At 40.5% G+C, this 22,677-nt stretch overlaps 1 protein-coding gene across 1 annotated transcript in view; it reads right to left on the bottom strand.

Moving 5' to 3' along the window:
- Positions 1-22,677, bottom strand: part of MYO10 (myosin X) — a 312,628-nt gene that overhangs the window by 46,672 nt on the left and 243,279 nt on the right. The window contains exons 20-22 of the mRNA XM_082257742.1: positions 9,720-9,844; positions 7,691-7,805; positions 3,576-3,682 (exon numbers count right to left, since the gene is read on the bottom strand). Of these exons, the coding sequence (XP_082113868.1) occupies positions 3,576-3,682; positions 7,691-7,805; positions 9,720-9,844 (347 nt within the window). The remainder of the gene's footprint in view (positions 1-3,575; positions 3,683-7,690; positions 7,806-9,719; positions 9,845-22,677) is intronic.

Below are 22,677 nucleotides of genomic sequence, written 5' to 3'. Positions count from 1 at the left end.
ATGTTAAACCTATTTGCTTTCAGTATCCTCTTATGTGCAGGAAAAGTTTTCCGAGAATTCCAGTACTAAAGCAGTCCACATTCCTGCAAGGTGAGCCCACAGAGATGATGACTTCCTGGAGGAGACTGGCATGGTCTGGAACCAACTACAGTAACAAGCAAAACGGAAACATTTCCAAGCAGGCGCCAGTAACCAGTACTGTGCAGGTGACAACAGACATAGCTGTTTAGGAGTCTTACTCATACGCAAATGCATCTCTCAAATGTCTGTGTCAACCCTGCCCAACAAAAATATAAGCAACCTGAGAACATGCTTGGCACATAGCATGTTCTCTTCAGATAATCTCTGTGTACATGCACTTTTACTTCCAAGTATGTCTTTTATTATTACCAATGTTTGGAGATGCGTTTTCTGTATTGGTGGCGATGGTCACCAGGACAAATAGAGGGGAAACTCTTCCCAGTTGTGACATAGACAGCAATAAAAACCTAAAATTGTGTTATCAAGTGTTTAACCCTTTCTTACTCTAAAACTATACAAAAAACTATTTTGTTTAGGCACATACACTTTAGAGCTGAACTTCAGGCAAACAGCTAAATACATAGATGAAATACATGTAGCACCCTATAAGGTAAGTGCTAGGTAAAGTATAGTGAGCCTTGTCTGCTTAACAGCAGGGCCATAATTTTCAGCTGGGCTGTCATGTCTCCCAGGTGTAGCTGTTGGGACTGGGGAGTCTCCCCACTGTACTTAATGAGAGGGTTCTCATTGGGCAGTGGAGGAAACTCAGCCAATGGTGCACTCAGGCCTGTATCTACCCCAGCAAGGCAGATTCGGCCGCACAGGATTCTGGGAGTGGGTATAAGTTTGAGGGGAGCGCATGACGCAGCGCCTTGGGCGGGAAGCAGAGTCCCAGTAGGAAGAGTGCGGCTGTTTCTCCTCCAGTCAGAGGAATCTGTTGTCCCAGGTGGCTTGCCTAGTGAGAGAGGACAGAAGGCTGAGCTGAGCTGCAGGATCTGGTGCAGAGGACCAGCGGAGCAGAGAGGGGACCAGTTTCAGGAAAGCATTCCCAGTTTGTAAGTACTGCAAACTGCCCCCTGGGGGTCTGCCTAGTGACAGGGGACAACTCCGGAGAAGGTCAGAGGAATCCGGGGGCTAGCTAGCCGGTGCAGGAGCAAGAGTAAAGAGGGTGCCAGTGTTGACCCTGAAGAGTAAAGGGGGTGCCAGACGGTTGGGCCCCGAAGTATAGAGGGGGTGCCAGTGCGTGGACCCTGAAGTATAGAGAGGGTGCCAGTGTGTGGACCCTGAAGTATAGAGAGGGTGCCAGTGTGTGGGCCCTGAAGAGTTAAGTGTACAGCGTGCAGTGTACAGTGTTGAGAGTTGCAGCAGCAGAAGCAATTTACAGAAGCTACCCCAGTCAGGAAGGACTGGAGGGAGCAGTATTCGGGACTTTTGAGCTACCCAGAGTGTCAGAAGTCAGTTCTCAGTACAGTCCAGGACTTTTGAGCAAACCAGAGTGTCAGAAGTCAAGTTTCAAGTACAGTGCAGCAAGTCAGTATTTCTGAAGCGCCAGCAAGCGTCGATCAGCCCCCAGCCGGCGTCAAGACAGCGCTGAACGGCATTTTTTCTTCAAGTGTCCCATTTTGTACCTATTTGAGCCAGAGGAGTATCCCACTCATTCCCTTCTCCCATTCCCAATATAAAATAAACAAAACAAACAAAGATGCTGGACTGGTCTTTGACTCGAATCTCACACTTGGGTATTCAGCTTAAATGGGCTGAAGGTGTTACCGGTGACCATGGCAGACCCACATCAGGCCCAATGCCTGGAAAATCTGCTACATACATATATATGAGCTGTTTTACATGCCAAAGGATTTGAACTTCTCTATCCATACCTGTAATTTTCAAATTCCCATCACACAGCCTTGTGGAGGACACAACTTACAGTGGATTTCCCTTTCCACCCCAGACTGCTGACTAGACAGTGAAACATCAGCTAAAGACTACTGAAAGACTCACCACATCAACTGCCCAACTGTTCTTCATCCGAATGCTGAAGCACAAGGAGCCCGTAAATGCTCCATCAATGCATGCCACAAAAGAGCATCATTAATACTCTGCATCCTTACACCCTACATCTGCCCCTCTATGATTAAACGCAGAGAGATGAAACGTGTTAGAGGAGTGGACCTAAGGTGTAAGGATGCAGTGTGTGCTGTCCATTAATAAAGCTGTCTAGCATTCTGATGTCATTGGAGTACAGACCCTCTTTTTCCTTGTGGTAAGCAACAGAGCAATGATGAGTTTATCCATTTGCTTACCCTTTTCTATCATCTAAATAACATGTTCATTGTCAGGACATTTGCCTACAGCACAACTTATTGGCTCCCATTCCTGCCTCAACCTCTCCTAGTCTGAATGCTCCTGTAAAAGGGATTTCAGAAAAACTATGCCAAGTTAAATTCAGGTACCTACACTCAGGGCTGCTGTTAGAAATCACGGGGCCCCGTACAGACTACCTGGCAGGGCCCCCCCAAGAAAATATTAAATATATATTTTGCTAAAATTACAACAAAATCACTCTTAGCAGACACAAATATAACATAAGTCGCATAATTCCTGCTAAATCTAAAAAAAAACGATGTTAAATAAAAAAGAAGATGAGAAAAATATACAGGCTGGGCAGTTGGAGCTCAGTGATCAGAGAGACAGAGAGAGAGAGAAACAAAGTTACAATTTACAAATAAACTCCTGAGCAGAGATAAGTGCTGGGAGGGGGGGGGGCCCACACAAGGGAGGGGGATTAGCGAGGGACAACTGTCTCTTTCTCAACAGATAAAAGCTGATAGCAGGGAGAGGGACAGATCAGATTCAGGTGCTGGAGGACGATTTCTGTATTTGTTGTCAATCACTAATCCCCCCCTCTCTGTGTGGGCCCCCCTGTGAGCTTGGGCCCCCTTACAAGAGGGCTGGTGGGCCCCCCCCCCTATCAGCGGCCCTGCCTACACTAGTTTCATTTAAAAATATCCTTATGATTTATTAATGAATACAGAGCCGTATTAAATTGTTTGTCTGCCTGGAATTTAGCTTTAACTGACCAACTAATAAATGATGATGCTTTTGTGATGGACAAGATGTCTACAACACAAACATATTTCTATTACCAGCATTTTGATTAGCTGTGAAAATTCTAAATATAATAAAGTAAACTTTGCTGTAAGCTTCTCTAGTCAGTTCAGTTACTCTTATTTCAGCATACTAGATTGGATAAGACAAAAATGTAACAATTACCACAAAGTGTACATAGTCAATGAATGTGACTACGAAATCCATATACATGTGTTCCTGATCTATTCTACCATGTTGCATTTGCTCACTTACTGCAGTCTTTAAAATCCTCCAAACAGCTAAACAGATCATTTTTGTATTTTTTTTTCTCATAAGTGAGCTGGACATTTAGGCTTCCTAAATGGGAAGAACACATAACAGTTCCAAGGAATGTAGTCTCGGTTCATAAAACTCTAAGCACTAGTCACTCCTACAGTTTAATAACTAAAGTATGTTTCACGCACCGTGCCACGAAGCCCATGATGTGTGACTGTACTATCAAGGCTGCCTTGAAGACCTCAACCTCACGTTGCTTCTCCAGTTTGTGCTCCAGGGACTCCCGTAGGAAAACCTGTTCTCAAAATAAAACATAGAGTCATTTCTTTTTAAACTGCACACATTCATCTAGATCCCCTCCCTGTTCTCCACTGTACAAGACTTCTAAATGCTAACAATAGATAAATGCACTTTATATTACAGGACAGAAACAGTGATTCTTCTATTAAACATCCTCATTTCCACTGAAATAGGAACACTCTGAAATTAAATAAAAATCCTAATCATGTAAAGATGCCAAAATGTTATCATTTCCAGAGACACAATGCTGTATACCAACAAGTTACTCACACATCTGTTTCATAAGACCAGATTTATTTCAGGACCTATTGGATTTTTATTACACTTCTCAAAACATTATTCAATGTACAGTGTATAAAAACTATGAAAAGACAGAAATATAGAAAGTAATATAAAGAGGGATTTTATACTGAAGTGGATCATGTCTTAAACCGGCAATGAAATTACATTTATGGGGCCTTAACCCTAAAATCTGGGACTGTCTTCCTATTAGAGTTACTGTATCATCTTTTCCCAATGAAAAGAGAGATTAATACAGTGTGCTGAAATGGAATTTCACAGTAAATATAGTACCAGTGATTTAGCCTTGACAGAAAGTTTATAAATAAGAATAATTCAATTTAACACAGAATAACAGAATAAAAGTAATGAGGCTGTTATAGAGTACATGTGCCCCTGACAGCTGCATTGGGCTTCCTATTGCCCTATTTCATTTCAATGACATCTGACAGAGAATGATGCTTTCCATACAGCTGTGATAGATGAATATATAATACACAGCAATAGTTCACACTCATTGCTCTTCGTTGGCTTACATAATTGGAGATCACTGACTCTGAAAAATGCTCCAAGAGCGTATATGAAAACATTTATCGCTAAACTAGCCATAGGGGGTAACATCTGTGACTACAACCAAGGGAAGTAAGCTTCATACCCTATTGCCCGCTGTATCTCAGCCCATCTGCCATTACATTTGTTGGTCCTATTAAGACTGCTAAGTAGTGCATTGTAGGCAATAAGAAAGAAGGGACTAAGCACTGGGTTTTGCGTTTTTATGCACAGGATGTGTTTTTCATATGCCAATTGTATGGGAAAGTTCAATCTTATAAAATGTAGGAAGCTAAAGTCAGCGTTTGCGGGGCCCAAGCATAACCATGCTATATAATACTAAAGTACTGTAGAATTCAATTGATTTTGGCTGTTACAATTAACATATTTTTAATTATCTTTCTGTCCCTGTTGCTTAGTTCTTAAATGTTACATAGCATATAAAAAGATCATTACAGGATCAAGTATAATGGACATGTAATTGCTTAAGTATAACTAATTCAAACGGGTGAATTATATTACAAAAATAGCAGATGTTTTTAATATTAACACTATTTTGTAAAAAAAAAAAATTTAGCACATTTGTTACAGAGTATCCTTTTTAGAAAATCATCAGCATAAAGTGCTGTTAGATAGAAGAGGAAGACAACACTATCCAAAGACGAATGCAGCATGCATGTAGAGCATTTCCGCTCTACATGTAAATGCAATATTAGCAGATGGTATTTAACACTATCAGCCATAGTGTTAGAGTAGGAGTAAACTCCCATGCATGAATTTACCTATGGGTATGGCTATAATAAGGCTTACCTATAGGTTCTGTAAATATCTCCTAAACATGCACTGTATAGTAAATATTTAGTGTAAATGCAGCTGGCGACATCACCGGCGCATGCGCTCTGAAGGAACAGCATACCCTTGCCCTTCCTTCAGAGTCCTATGCTGTCCTAAACTGCAGCTCCTGCACGCATGGGTGAGAGTGACATGGCTCTGGTCACTCACACAAACTGGGTGAAGATAGAAGCGCCTTCAGCGGTGACAGCATGCCACTGGAGGGCTTCGCTCTAAGGTAAGTTTCACATAATGTGCTAGTATGTGATGCATACTAACACATTATGAAATTGCCTTGCAGGTTTAAAAAAAAAAAGTAAAAAAAAAAAAAAGAAAACCAGTGGTTTAATTGCTCCCGATGTAATGTCACTGTGTGATGAACAGGTAAGAGACACTTTTACACATTTAAACCAGGAGGTGTTAAATCCAGGTGTCTTCTGTATTTGCTTATAAAACATGCTGAAAAGGCAAGCGTAAGAATGTATAACAAAGATACATTTATGCATATCATATGGCTGCCTTAAGGCAAACATATCAACAGTCAACATAAAGAGTAACTTTATACCCTTAAGAACCAAAACAAAATATTTCCCCCATGGGACTTTTATGAGTTATGCCAAATAAAGTTGGTATCCATATGTTTAAAAAAAAATCAATAATTCTGATTCAATATCCCTGGCCTGAGCTACAATTAACTTTGTTCTTTACACGTTTTTCACATTACTTTTCTTTTTCTGCTTTTTATCACTCTTTTATTCATCATTCTCATTTTACTTTATTTTGCACTTTGCAGGCTTCTTTTTCTTTTTCTTTGAGCCCTTTTGTGTGCCCTGGCCCTGGGCTTGCTCCTTTTTCAGCTCACGGATAGAACCTACCCTGTGGATTTACTCAGATTCCTCCTGTGATCATTGACACATCTATTTTGTTGATGGTGTATTTTTGTGTATTTATCCTTGTGCTTCAAATGTGTAAGTATGTCCATAATGTAGGTGATCTATTCATTACCTATGGTACTTTTATTTATTTATAAGCTTACTTTTATATGTATTTTTGCTTATGACATGGTCTTCCCACAGATACACGGAAAATTATTTTGGCTGTCTCCCAATGAAGTGGGCGCTGCTCCACAAAACCCCTGGAGATTACAGTCCGACAGTGCACCAGTTCCAGTGTCTCTGCAACACTGTATATATATATGCAACTTTCAGTAAAATGTGTATACTGTGCTTGTTTTTATCATGACACATACAGGGTCTACTTTGTCTGATTTTAAATGTTTTATGGAATAAACTTTGTACTTTTGTAAACATGTGGATACCAACTTTATTTGGTATAACTCATAAAAGTCCCATGGGCAAAATATTTCTTTTTGGTTTTTACATGTGTTAGGGACTGCCACTTTCTGCCACTGTCTCAGCACTTATGACCCCTTTTGCTTTTTTGTATAACTTTATACTCTGTCGTTTATGTATGAGATTAGGGATATGATGTCCAATAACAAAAAAAAAGGCAGGTTTGGGATGCTTTTTAAATTACATGCATTAGGGCTGGTGTACTAAATCAAATGAAGAAGGATAAAGTGTTGGCAAGCATGCATCTCGTAACCTCAAGCTTGTACAACAGCTAGCACCCAAAATGATGTACATGCCTATAAACAATAGCCATATATCCATTATGGTTTTAATCCTACATGGTATATGCATCTAAAGGGCTAAGAATGGTTGAATAAAGAGTTAAATAGAGAAAACTGCATTTTAATTTTTTGAGGCATACTGTGGCTTAGATGGAGAAAGTTCGGACACTGGTGCAATCCAGAGCAAAACGTGTTAGCAAATTCAATGTATGCATGCTGTAGCCCATGAGTGCATGTCTGTACACAATGTAGGTGCATTGCTTCTCTATGCATGATCAATGTATTGTAAGTGCTTAAGGCCTATTGTGACATTTTCACTACAATAAGCTTTGTAGGTAAAGAATAGGGCAGACCTGCAACAATCTAATTTCCTGAGATGGCTTTGTGAAATTATGAACAAACTTAAACATCATATGCTTACTCACTTCCCAGGAAATTATTTATAATGAATTCATCCTGCCTATTAATTTGCTAATTGATTGCCCACAGTACCCTACATTTAGGAGGTAATCCAGTGAGCATGGCCACGTCTCTTCATGTGAACATGCATTTACAGGGCGCACAGCAAGAAGGAATCAGGTTGTCAGCAAGAAAGACATCACCTTTGCCGGCAATCTGAACTCGGCTTTAAGTGAATCAGGCAATCATATTCTGTTACTAATCTAGAAAAGTGCTAATATTTCAATGGGGGAAAACTGTCAACAGCATTACCTTAGTCCTTCCCAGCTGCCATTCTTTATTAGTTGTGTCATTAAGATGAAGTAAAGTCTCACATTTGCCTTTCAAATCTTCAGAACGGGTTACATTTCTCATTAGCACTTTATACCTGTAAAGAAAGCAAAAAGTAAACACTGAGGATTCTAAATGGATTTACAATCTATCAAACAAGCATACACAGCACAGAAATCAGGACAAGGACAAGCAACAAATAAGGGCAGACAAAAAAAAATGTATATTTTTTTTTTTTGCTGATAAAAATACATCTACTTCTGTTTTTTTTAGAATTCCTAAGAAATAATAAATAGTGCTTACAAAGCAAAACTCTGCTATTTTTAAGGAGAAATTCAGCACAAAAGGTACATTTTGCTGAATACCATAATTAGGATAGGTACATTTTTTCAGAATACTTCTTAGAAACAATTAACATGTGCAGACATTTCCTCTTATAAAATTGCATATCTTCACCTTTTGAGTTAAGGTCTATTTTATACTATTGAAATGAAATGGGTTGATAGTTGTTTGACAACTGCACATCTACAGTCACCAACAGGTTAGAACATTCACTACTGTTGGCATGTATATGCTCAGGCAAACACAATAAAAGCCAACTGATAGATGGGTTTCTTACTTATATGACCATCCATCTTAACTCAAAAGCTTTAGAAGGGTGGTTACAAGCAAATGCAGTTCAACTGGCCTCAGCTCTTCCAAACTATCTGATAGTTTGTACCCTGTTGTTTAAACAGTCTCCTAGACTCTTACTTAACCACTTGCCGACCAGTCGCCGTAGTTTTAGTCCGGTAGGTCGGCTCTGTCCCGCAAAACAATGTACCTGTACGACGCTTCGTGGGACCGCTAGTGGGGGCACGCGCATGTGCCGATTGGCCACAGGGGGAGCCAATCAGTGGGTCCGGTGGCTGCAATGTCCGCCCGTCACCCTCGATCGCTCCCCGTGGAGACAGAATAGCGGTCTGCTGTTGTAAACACAGCAGACTTCTGTTCTGTCAGTAATGAACACAGGGATCCTGTGTTCTTCCTATTTAGGAACACAGGTCTCTGTGTTCATTCAGCAAGCCCATCATTCAGCAAGCACCCCCTAGGGACACATTGAACCCTTTGATCGCCCCTGGTGTTAGCCCCTTCCCTGCCAGTGTCATTAGTACAGTAACAGTGCATATTTTTAGCACAAATTACTGTAGTAATATCACTGATCCCCCCCAAAAGTGTCAAAAATGTCAGTTAGGTGTCCGATCTGTCTGCCGCAATGTCGCAGTCCCCCTAATCCCTGATTGCCGCCATTATTAGTAAAAATATATATATATATAAAAATTACATACATTTTTTTAAAAATATTGTTTTTTTTTTCAGAATTGTCGCTCTTTTTTGGTTTATAGTGCAAAAAATAAAAATCTCAGAGGTGATCAAATACCATCAAAGAAAGCTCTATTTCTGGGAAAAAAAGGACAACAATTTTATTTGGGTATAGTGTCGCACGACTGGGCAATTGTCAGTTAAAATTACGCAGTGCCGTATCTCAAAAAATGGCCTGGTGGCAAAACTTTCCGTTCCAGAAGTGGTTAAACAGTCTCCTGGGCTTAACCAGCAACTGTCATTTTATTTCTATGAGAGCTTTTTCAGTCCAAAAACAGATGATTTTGTAAAATGTAAAAGAAAACAACAAGAAGGCTGCATTTTGGGTTTTTTAATCCAAAGGCATTCTATTTTAGTTTAAAAGAAAATGTATATGAATTTGTATAGCAGAATTATATCCTGCTTTTTTAATCTCCCACAAATTTAAAAATGCTAAGTGTAATGTAAAAAATGTAAGACTTTATAGTGACTGATCCAACCTAAACAATATAAGGTGACATTTGGATGGTGTAACAAGGTACTGACAAATATGTTTTTTTATATTAGCAGTGTGCATATATACTAGTTTCTATTTATAATTAGTATACAGTAGTTAACCTATGATACATTTCCCAAGGAAATAACAGTAATTTAGGATGGAGATACTCACCTAAAACAAAATTCTTGAAACGATATTCTGACGGGAAAGCCAGCTCTGCGGATCCTGACTGTCTCCAGCATGCCAGAATACCTTAACTGGTTCAATACCAGTGTCTGATCAAACTGGTCCGGCATCTGCAGAAAGAAGCACATTTTTATTGCAAACAAATGTATTTCTTTCTTAAAGCCCCTCAAGGAACATCATGCCATATAAAAAACACAAACCAGTTACAGTTAGTGTCGACTGACACTGTGATAAAGATCTGATCTGAACTGTTCTGTCTACTAGCCAAGACTGGATTAAACACTGCACAACACCCAACAGCTAAAAACCAACATAAACTTTGAAGAAAACCAGTATTTTATTTCTACATAGAATTTTGGAATTTAGCTTGTGACAAGTCAAAACACACAAAGTACTGCAAATGAGTGTTGTGAATGGGTCATACATAAAATATATGAAGAAAAAAAAAAAGCAGTAATCATATTGTCATCCTTATTCCAAATTTAGCCATGTGAGTTTACTTCGTCTTTCCTTTCTCTATACCAGAGATGCTAAACCAGTGAACCTGCTCATTTTTCAGTGTAATTGCTCCCTCTTTCGTCACCCACCCATTTCTACAAGGGTGAAACTTAGAATGAGATGAGAAGCTTGAATACAATGCTAGACATAATTACTGTAGAAATCTGAATGCTGACGCAAAAGAACCAAAAGCTTCTTTTAGCAAATGATACCACTCATGGCATACTGCCGTGTACAATATATTATGATATGGAGGGAGATACAACACTCGGTTTTTAAGTAAAAATAATTCTAGCTCATCCAATGGAAACAGTCTCTCTGATAGTTGTAAGAGATCATCTAGAGCATCATTCTCAATCCAATTTGATCATAGTACTAGATGTAGAAATGAAACTTACCGTATGTTTCAACAAAAACACACTGGGTAAAAGCACCATGTTACCATTTCCCAGAAATCCCAGTTAAAAGCTCATTTTTTGCCAAAACAGTGAACAGCCCTTAGTGTATGCCATTGGTTTTGTCTCTACTCTACATTTATTTGAAGAACAAGATGCACAGTGACCTGAAGCAGTGAAATGAAGAGAGCGGGCTCTAATGAACACCACAGCTGGTCCTTCCATGTGTTATATCACCATAGTAACACTTCCCTTTCTAAGGAAACACATTGTATGAATTAGATGATCTCTCGGGGGCCTCTCTGACCCATGAAAGGTACTAGACATGCTAAATCTGGGGTAGGCAACCTTGGCATCTTTTTAAATTCACCATATGCACTTTACTAATACTTATGTGTTCAATGTTAGGCAAAAGAAAAATTATCAATTCCTTTTGGAAATTTACAACTACATATTTAATATATTCATGATATATATATATATATATATATATATATATATATATATATATATACATACATACACACATTTATATATATATATATATATATATATATATATATATATACACACATTTTATTTTTTGCCTGTGTAATCTCCCCTTTTTGTAAGAGTAAATTTGTCAATTTTACAACATACAAAAGACAAATGAAAAACAGATACACATTTACACATAATGTAAATTTAAAGCACACATTATCACAGCCAATAGAAATGTTTTAACAGCAATACCACAACAGCAAAAATGGGAATTCGATGCCTTCACAGGATATAACAAGCTGTCACACCACTGTCAAGCTCATTTTACCTTTTCCTCAAGTTATGTTATCTTTTACTGACAGCTGGTATTTCTTTACATAGCATAGAAAAGTCATAAAAGAACTTGTTTCCTGAATTTATTTTTTTTCATTCTCCTCATTTCATGTTCTGAATCTGTATGAGAAAATGTGCCCAAAGCATTCACCTAGCTTAAAGATCAATATAATCTACATTGTCTTTTTCTAAAATAAACAGATTTTTGTAACACACAAATGTCACCCAAACACTAAAATAATGCATGCATGTCTTAAGCTGGGCATAGACGCATCAAAATTTGGCGGGTTTAGCAGGGACCTGTGTGTTGTCCTCCCTGTTCAACGGAAGTTGATTGTTACATATATATATTTTATTTATTATTTATTTTATTTCAGGTACTTATATAGTGCTGTCAATTTATGCAGCGCTTTACATATAAATTGCACATTCACATCAGTCCCTGCCCTCAAGGAGCTTACAATCTAAGGTCCCTAACTCACATTCATACATACATAGTAGGGCCAATTTTATACAGGATCAATTAAACTACTAGCATGTCTTTGGAGTGTGGGAGGAAACTGGAGTACCCGGAGGAAACCCACGCAGGCACAGGGAGAACATGCCAACTCCAGGCAGGTAGTGTCATGGTTGGGATTCGAACCAGCGACCCTCTTGCTGCTAGGTGAAAGTGCTAACCCCTACACCACTGTGCCTATATATAAATAGTAACATAGTTGGTAAGGTTGAAAAAAAGACACCAGTCCATCCTGTTCAACCTGTGGGTGTGTGTATTCTGTCTCTACCACTTCCCATATTCCTCTATATTGTGTTTAATAAGATGCCCATCTAAGAAATTTTGATACTAGCGACATTTCCCACTGAAACCACCGATTGTGGAAGGGAGTACCACATCTTAACTGCTTCAACAGTAAAAAAAACCCTTACGCAGTTAAGGCCCTGTTTACACCTGATCGATTTTCTGCTTGAAGTTTGTAGCTCTAAAAATGCACAACAAACCAAATCCCATTCAAATCAATGGCCTCTGTTCACATATGAGCGTTCTGTCAGCTGAAGCAAAACGCCTGTCGCTCAAAATAGTACAGGAGCAGCCTTCTTCTTGGCAGATAGACTTGAAATGCCTGACTTGAGCGTTTTATGAGCATTTTGTTGCTCGTTTTCTGCTTAAACAGCAGCTCTCCACCCCTAGTTTACCCTCCCTCCCCCTAGTGCTTTCTACTGACTAAACAAAAACGCCTGAAGCTGTATAACGCTTGTAAAACGCTTCTAAAACACTTTAAAAACGCTTGTAAAAAGCTGCAAAAAAGCTTTAAAAAAAACACCTGAAAAGCTCTCAGGTGTGAATGGAGCCTAAGGGCTCTTTCACACACGCCGATTCCTCACTGAGCAGGTGGATGACAGCTGTGTACCCGCTCTGTGTGCGGAGACAGAGCTGTCAGGTCCCCATTCATCTCTATGGGGGAATAGGATGGGAACGGACCGTCTGTCCGTTCTCACCCGATTCAATCCGCCACACGGATGGAAAATAGGGTTTCCATCCGCCCGGTTTTGACGGATCGGATCGGATGTCAGCGGACATGTCTCCACTGACATCCGATGCCCCATAGGGATGCATGGGGCGTCCGTTCAGATCCGCCAAAAAAACTGACAGGCGGATCTGAAGGGACTCCTTGTGTGAAAGGGGCCTAAAGGTTGAACCACTTCTTCTTCAACTTTATTGAGTGGCCACATGCCTTCTTGGTTGACCTTAGACTGAGTAGTTTCCTCCCTATGCTAGAATCACCATTAAGATATTTGTATATTGCTGTCATATCTCCTCTTAAAGTGTAACTCCACTTTTGTTGAGAAAAAAAACATTCCCCTCTGGGTGAGCTATGTACATTACAAGGATTTTAACAAACTTTGTTGCAGATTTCTACCTTTTGTTATTCTAAAAGAAATCATTGTTTGTTCCTCTGTGCCTCTGTACTTAGTGGGTCAAATGGGAGTGGTTTCAGAATTATCTATCAGCTGTGGCTGCTGCAGGGCTCTAATGGGGAAAGCTGCTGGGCCTGCATCCCTTTAGATGTGTTCCTATTGGGAGTATCTCACCAAAAATGACATTTTTGTTGCAGGAGATGCCAGAAATCTGACTTGTATCTTAGGCAGACTTCTGGGAAAATTGGTAAGCCAATCAAAAAAGCAGGGAATTATGTTTCTGGGGGGTGTTCTGTACACATTCTCTGTACAGAACAGCTCCAGGTGGCCATATTGCATTTTCAGAAAATTACAACAGTCAAAGATTTTAAAGAAAAGGTCATTTCTAATAACATCCAATCACAATATGGTTTGTGTCGCAATTGTATACGCCATATTGTTTTTTATTTATTTGCTATTTTTTTTCCCCACAAAAGTGGTTACACTTTAAGCGTCTCCTCTCCATGGAGAATACGTTATTGATTATAAATGCTCCTCATAACTGAGATTCTTAAATCAACTTCTGTCGAACAATCACACTGAAAAACTTTTGTGGATCAGAGAAAGCAGCAGGAGTAACAATGTTCTTGCAAGGGATGGAGGAATCTGTTAGATATTTATTTATTTATTTTTCATTTTAGCCTGAAGGATGAACAAGAAAAAGCTATCTATCTATGAGAATGCTTTAGGCCCGTTCACACTGGGGTGATCCGTCTTCCCCGGGCGACCACACAGGTCGCAGCGCGCTGCTCGCACCGCGACCTCGGAGCGGCCGGCACGGACTTCATAACATTGAAGTCTATTCAGGTCACTCCGGGTCGCCCCAAAGAAGCTCCGGACCCTTTTTCTAAGTCGGAGCGACTTCTGTCGCTCCTATTAGAATGGGTCCATAGCTTCTGTATGGCAGGCGACCTACGGCGACCTGTCAGGCGACCAGGTCGCCTGACAGGTCGCCCCAGTGTGAACGGGGGCTTACTCTTATAACAGCTTCTGTTTATGCCGACTATAATCACTTTTAGGCCCTGTTCACATATTTACATTTTAGCATGTACATCAGATTGTGCTAAAACGCATATTTTATCAAAGGAAAGCTGGATCTTATTACATCTGTGTGCTGTGCTGCATCCTTGAAAATAGCTCAGGGCCACTTTGTAGTCTGCTTTTAGGCATTTGAAGCCCATAGAAATTAATGGTAATGCGTTAAAATAACTATTGCATCTGTTTCAACCCCTGGTAACAAACTTAAATTTTTTTTTATTAGCCAACATGAAAAATGGTTCACACATGAAATGTATTAAGAATGCATATCAATGCTTGTGCATAACATATTAATGCACATTAATTATTAATTTACAGCATGGGTGTCCAATCTTTTGGCTTCTCTGGGCCACATTGAGTGCAGAGAAATTTTCTTAGGCCGCATATAAAATATATACTATAGTTAAGGTATATAAGTAATAAAACGCCACCGCGACCCCCCCAGCGCGCTAAATTAACACAACTAGAGGATGATCAGATGAAATGAAATCAGTATACAGAAGTTTACTTCTTCTGAGAGATATTAATGGAACACTCTAACCACCATGACCGCTTCAGTGATTTGGAGTGGTGATGGTGGGAGGAGTCAGAAACACTGCACATGCTGGGATATTTACAGTTATGTGCTGGGGGCTAGTTGCACCCCTAGCACATGTGACTTAGGCAGCCAGAAAATGTCATGTCCTTATTCATACATGTATGAACAAGGACATGACATATTATGACACAACACAACTAAAAAACATATTGCAACAATTTACAGACGCTAATGCACATACCTTTTCTACTTATTTTGACGACTTCTGGCGGTTACTGCTGGTGGGTAGTGCTGGCGGTTCCTGCTGGCAGGTAGTGTTGGCTGGTACTGCTGATGGTTACTGCTGGTGGGTAATGCTGGCGGTTACTGCTGGTGGGTAGTGCTGGCGGTTACTGCTGGCAGGTAGTGCTGGCCCATCAATGCAGCCTCACCAGTGTCCATCAATGCAGCCTCACCAGTGTCCATCAATGCAGCCTGATCAGTGCCCATCAGCTCATTCTCATCAGTGCCCATCAGCTCAGCTTCATCAGTGCAGTCTCAACAGTGCCCATCAATGCAGCTTGATCAGTGCCCATAAGCTCAGAATCACCAGTGTCCATAAATGCAGTCTGTTCAGTGCATGGGGATTAGAGAGAGGAGAGCCGCTGGATTACACAGAGTACTGTCTATCATAGGAGCCAGTCCAGGAGGCGGGACGTCGCATGACAGCAGCCTCCGGGTAAGCGGGAGATCCCCGCTCTGTGTAATTCGGCGGTGCTCACCCCCCCTTCCCCTCCAAAACAGCCCAATGGGTCCAGCAGGACCCATGGTAGGGTTGGCCCTGGGGGCCCCAGCTTGCGGTGCACCTGCCCAGGATCAGCCTGCAAAGCGGGACAAAACTAGGGACATCTGGTCACCCTAGGCTAGTGGCCAGTAGGTCCCACAGGCCATGGTCAGCTTCCAGAAGAAACAGGGCATGGCCAGCGTCCAGCAGGACCCACAAGTCAGTGGCAAGCAAGACCCAAAAGTCCACAGACAGCTCCCAGCTTGACCCACAGCTAGTGGGTCCTGCTGGTCGCTGGCCATGACCTGTGGGTCCTGCTGGTCACTAACCTGTGGGTCCAGCTGGCTGCTAGTCACGGTCTGTGGGTCCAGCTGGCCACTGAATTGTGGGTCGTGCTGGTCCCCAACCTGTGGGTCCTGCTGGCCATGGCCTGTGGGTCCTGCTAGCCACTGACCTGTGGGTCTTGCTGGTCACTAATCGGATGGTCCCGCTAGCCGCTGGCCTGTAGGTTCTGCTGGGAGCTGGCCATGGACTGTGGGTCACAGGCCATTGCTAGCGGCCAGCAGAACCCATGGGCCATGGCCTACTGTGGGTCCTGCTGGCCATGGCCTATGGGTTCTGCTGGCCGCTGGCCATGGCCTGAGAGCCACAGGCCGTGGCTAGCGGCCAGCTGTACCCACAGGCCAGCGGCCAGCAAGACCCACAGTGTTGAGGGCTATTTTGAGGTTACTGGGTGGGCACTGGGGCAGGGTAAATAGGGGAGGGAGATAGATGGGATGATCATGTAGGTAGGGGTCAGCTGGGGATGTCAGGGTCTCTGAAATCAGGTATGGCAGCTGCCAGCTCAGTTCCAGGTACTCACACGGCCTCCTCCAGTCCTAGGGGTGGTTGATGCTCCTGTCCTGGGGTCAAGTACAGTTGCAGCCAGCAGCTAGCCCAGCCAGTCACATGTGTCCCGACTCCCTGGCGTGCCCTTCCTCTGCCTGGCCTGCCTCCGAGATTCGGGAGTTGTAGTTTGCTAGCTGCGCTGCTCTCCACTCACTGAAAGCTTGAGCGCGCATGGACGGACTACAACTCCCAGAATGCAATAGGCGGCCGCCGCGGCCCTGGCCTGACTTCCTCCTTCCATTAAAAAAATATAACGGCAGCGGGTGGCATTGCCTGCGGCTGGACATGACTGCTATACAGGATTAAAAACAAGGCTTTATATTATAAAAGGAGAGAGTACAGGTAAAATGCAATTCAATACCAGAGTGTTAGAAAAGCCCTTCTCCTCAGAGCTTACAGTCTAAAATGGAATTCAAAATGCATAAAAATTGAACTACAAAGATGTGGACCGAACCCTGTGTGATCACTAATGAGTTAAAAAAGCACCAACTTTGGCTAATCCCCCACCTAAAATGCATTGCAATGATTTTTTGCAAGCTTGATTCTCATTCCTATCTGCTTTTATACTTCAAATACTACAAACAGCATTTTCACATGATCTGGTATGCGTTTTTAGAAGGATGTGGTGCATGAGAACTGGGGCATTGTAGCAAAATAGCCATGAGTCTGTTCTCCTCAGTGTTTGCTCATCTGCCTAGCACAGGGAGGGACCAAAGGCGATGGGGGGAAGCCAACCTCCTAAATTAATATGAGCTTAAAGTGGAACTTCACTCTCTCAATCAACAATGACTAGTTTGAATCTTTACACTTCTAGCATTAGTAAATAGATAGGAAGGTATATTATATGTACTTGTTTCCATACGGATTATCTGGGAGTCTTCAGGAGGGAAAGAGGGGTAATTCTCAGCTAAACATACCCTCCTGCTTGAGCTAAGGGCAGATGTGTTCCAGGAATTAAATGCCATATGAATCATCTGCCCTTACTCAAGATGGTCACAGACAGAAATGCTAGGGGGTGTTTTTCAAAATGACTTCCAAGCAAAATAAACAATAGAGACACAAATTGATGGGGAAGTTTGCTTTGAATATTATATTATTATATTATACATTATATATCATGCAATATTAATATAATAATATATGGTGACTACAGCTCGGGCTTACCTTGCCTGGAGGCTGTCATTTGATGCCCTACTGTGATTGCGCTGCCAGAACGACCCCTCTGGCGCGAGAGCATTGCACTCTGTGATCGCTAAAACCTTTGGACTCTGATCACAGATCAGGGTAAAGGGCCAATCACAGCAGCCCTTTACCATGTGATCAGCTGTGTCCAATGATAGCCGATCACGGTTGTAAACACAAGCTGGTTATCGGCTTTCCTTACCTCATGCGGACAGTGTGAGGAGGGGAGAAGAGAGCTGATAACCGGCTTGTGTTAAAGGGAAATGACACTGATAATTAGGGAGCTGATTATCAGTGTCCTGAATATTAGTGAAGTCCCAACAGTGCCCATCAGTGATGCCAATCAGTGCCCACCAGTGATGCCAATCAGTGCCCATCAGTGCCTCCTCATCAGTGTCACCTATCAGTGCTGCCTACCAGTGACAATCAGTGCCACCTATGAGTGGCCATTAGTGGCGCTTAGCAGTGTCACCTATGAGTGTTCTTCAGTGCTGTCTATCAGTGCCACTTATCAGTGTTGCCTCATAAGTGCCCATTAGTGCCGCCTCATCAGTTCCACCTATCAGTGCCCATCAGTGCCACCCATCAGTGCCCATCAGTGGCACCTCATTAGTGCCCATCAGTGCATCCTCATCAGCACACATCAGTGAAGGAGAAAAATTACCTGTTTGCAACATTTTATAACAAACTATGAAAACATTTTTTAAATTTTTTTTCAAAACATTTAGTATTTTTTCCTTTGTCTAGAAAAAAAAAAAAACAGTGGTGATTAAATACCACTAAAAGAAAGCTCTATTTGTGTGAAAAAAATCATAAAAATGTTATATGGGTACAGTGTTACATGACTGCACAAATGTCATTCAAAGAGTGACAGTTCTGAAAGCTGTAAATTGGCCTTGGCAGGAAGAGGGTGAAAGTGCCCCGTAGGCCAGTTGTTTAAAAATAATCAAATAGTGATTTAGGTTAGTGATGCTCAGATACAGTGTAGTTAGTGTTTTAACCTCCCTGGCGGTATGATTATGTCAGGAATTACATACCAAAAGCGGTACAATTGTTTTCATGGAAATTTGGCGTTATGTATTATAGGCCTACAATTCTTAGTAATTATTGACTTAAACCTGACCAAAACAAGAGTCTAGTAGACATCCCAGATGTGATAAATTTGAAACACAAATGCGTGAATTATAATCGAATCAATAATATTATTTTATTATTTAATATATAATATATATAATAAAATTATATTATTGATTAGATTATAATTCATGCATTATATATTATATATAGATATATGTGTGTGTGTGTGTGTATATATATATATATATATATATATATATATATATATACACACACACATATATATATATATATATATATATATATATAAATATAATATATAACGCATGAATTATAAATGAATCAATAATATAATTTTATATATATATATATGTGTGTGTGTGCATATATATATATATATATATATACACATATATATATATATGCATATATATATATGTACCGGTATATATATATATATATATATATATATATATATATATATATATATATATAAAATATCAAATGTGTTTTGTGTTTTGTGCAACGTTTTTTTTTTTTTGAATTTCCCTCCCTAGTTCCGCTCCCATGCAGCATTGCTGCTGCAGGGAACGGAACTAGGAAGTGATCAGACCGACGGTGGACGGAGGAGCGGCGGGACTCTCGGCTGGCGATCTCAGCAATGAGAGATCATCGCTGGATCGCCAGGATAAGGTAAGAGAACACCGCTGCGCTCTCTGCACATCCAACCCGAGCGTGACTCGGGGTTACCGCTCCTGCAATGAAAAATCCACCCCGGGTCACGCTCGGGATTACCGCCTAGGTGGTTAAGTAAGTGTTTTATTAACAGCATTATCGAGTGAAAATAAAAGGAAATAAGTCTGAAAAGAAAAAAATGCAGCAATCTCATCTAAAAGGCTGGTAAACTGCAATGTATTATATATATATTTTTTGTGTGGTTTATATATGCTTTTAACATATAGTTACAGCGAACAAACAGTGGCAAAAATAATTATTTGATCCCCTGCAGATTTTGTAAGTTTGCCCACTTACAAAGAAATGAAGGGTTGCAAATTTTTATCCTAGGTGTATTTCAAATGATGGAGACAGAATATGAACCAAAAATCCAGGAAAAAACACATGTTACAAATGTTATAAATTAAGTTCCAGTTCAGTGAGTCAAATAAGCATTTGATCCCCAAGCAAAACATGACTTAGTACTTGTTGGAAAAGCCCTTGTTGGCAAGCACAGATGTGCCTTGGTGGTATGTTTTGGTTCGCTGTCATGCTGAAAGACCCATTTATCACCCAACTTCAGTGTTCTGGTTGGGGGAAGAAGGTTCTCATCCAAGATTTTTCAATACATGGCCCCATCCTTTGGCTTTTCAATGCAGCAAAGTTGGTCTGTACCTTTAGCAGAGAAACAGCACCAAAGCATAATGTTTCTACCTCCGTGCTTCACTGTTGGTGTTCTTAGGGTAATAGCCAGTATTTTTCTTCATCCAAAACGATGAGTCCCCCTCCTCAAGAGGGCACATGTACAGTCATGCTAATGAACATCTAAATGATTCATAGAAGAATTGGAAGAAAGTATTGTGGTCAGATGAGACAAAAATTAGGCTCTTTGGCATTAACTCGACTTACTGTGTTTGGAGGAAGAAAAATGCTGACTATGACCCAAAGAATACCATCCCTACAGTCAAGCACGGAAGTGGAACCATTATGCTTGGGGGCTGTTTCTCTGTTAAGGGTACAGGCCGACTTTGCTGCATTGAGGGGCCAATGGACAGGGCCAGGTATTGTAAAATCTTGGATGAGAACTTTCTCCCTCAGGCAGAACAATGAAGATGGGTCATGGATGTGTCTTCTAGCGTGACAACGACCCAAAACATCCCACCAAGACAACAAACGAGAGGCTAAAGAAGAAGCACATTAGGCTGCTTCAAGAGACAGCCAACAAACCTTAAGGATTTAGAGAAGATCTGTAAAGAAGAGTGGATCAAAATCTCTCCTGAGATGTGTACAAACCTGGTCACCAACTACAAGAAACGTCTGCCAGCAGGGGTTCCTCCACCAAGTACTAAGTCATATTTTGCTTGGGGATCAAATAGTTTTTTTACTCGCTGAACTGCAACTTAATTTATGGCATTTGTTTTATGTGTTTTTCCTTGATTTTTGGTTGATATTCTGTCTCTATCATTTAATACACCTATGATAAAAATGATAAACCCTTCATTTCTTTGTAAGTGGGCAAACTTACAAAATCTGCAGGGGATCAAATAATTATTTTCCCCACTGTAACTATAATCCAAATTTTTAAAATTCTATATGGATAGAGGAACTTTTATAAGCATGTTTGTCAATGGTATTAGCATATAGATTTCTGGCTCATTGATAATATCCATGCTGTTACCTACACACTTTGAAAATCAATGCAGAAAAATGAGGTGATGCACCTGTGCAATCAGTCACCCTTTCACACAGATTTGAAAAGGGTGGTAACTTTAGATCCTGTTTGAATTAGCAGCATCAAAGGAACACTTGAGAGATTAAAAGAATATGAATCATACAATTCATATGCATAAAGGAAAACTTCATTATACCAAACATTTGTTTGGCATAGAAAGAAAAGGTACAGCTTTGCTGTGAAGCGTGTCTGTTAAAGTTACCTAAGGTCATCGAAGGCCTTGTTCAAATAAAACGTGTAACTTTTAGTGTGGTATTGACTTTTAAAAACTGGGTTTTTTTGAGCAACCTAACCTACATTACCACATATACTTGGTCCTTATAGTCGGTCAGTTAGTTTAGGAGTACTTGCTGGAAAGACACACACATGAAAACACTGCTAACAAGCGCAGAGTTGTAAATAATACGGGGATCCTGTAGGGATATCTGATACAGGAACATACAAAGTAAGGCAGTGTCTACTGAGCAGAAACTATTGTAAAATAGCTGAGAGGTCACAAATGTCACATTTCCTTTACACACAAATCTCGGTTTGTCATGGACAGAAGAAACAACTGTTTCTAGTAGGCTAGTCTTCCCAGGTCCTCAGGAGATCTGCTTAGAAACCTGGTCCTTCCAATTAACAGTTTGTCTCATTTTTCCTGGAGAAAAGTGGAATGATTCATTGGGAGGCAAAGATTCTTTGACATGCTATAGTATTTTAAACTATAGCAATACTTCAATGTAGTACACTGGTAAAAAAATAAAAAAAGGTTTCACTTGCTTTGGAATACAAACTTTGCAATAAATGTTTTACCAGATGTCCAAAAGACTAAAACCAGGACCTGCACTGTGTACGTTCTATTCTTTACAGCCATCTAATAAATACCGATGTTACTAACTATCCCTGAGTCCTCCTCACTGGAAAGGGCTGGAAAAAACACTCAGCCAGGCGGTGAAAACTGGCACATTGCAACAAGTTCAGCTATCTAATTCTGTACATTATTATTTACCAGCAATAACTGACTCCACTCAGCTTTTTAGTTTCCACCTGCTTCAAAAGCATCTAACTCACATTTCTGCTTTTCTGTTATTATATATAATATCAGGTGGATGATCATCATACAATCATAGAAAATTGCATGATTAGCAACTGTACTTCAATAGATCTCATCAGATAACTTACTTTATTTACTGCTATCTGAAGTTTTCTTAATAATGTAATTTACTGTATTATAAACTGCAATAGAAACAATGTTTATACTTGGATCTACAAGGTATACATTCTCTTTCACTTAAACTCTGACACTGTCTGTGGGAAGTCAATAATGTCCTATCAACACCTTTCGTTATAGATTGAGGAAGTTCTTT

Source organism: Pelophylax lessonae, assembly GCF_965119305.1.
Source record: "Pelophylax lessonae genome assembly, chromosome: 5".
NCBI lineage: Eukaryota > Metazoa > Chordata > Amphibia > Anura > Ranidae > Pelophylax > Pelophylax lessonae.
Note: the sequence above shows the minus strand (reverse complement) of the source record. Positions and strands in the feature narration are given on the sequence as shown.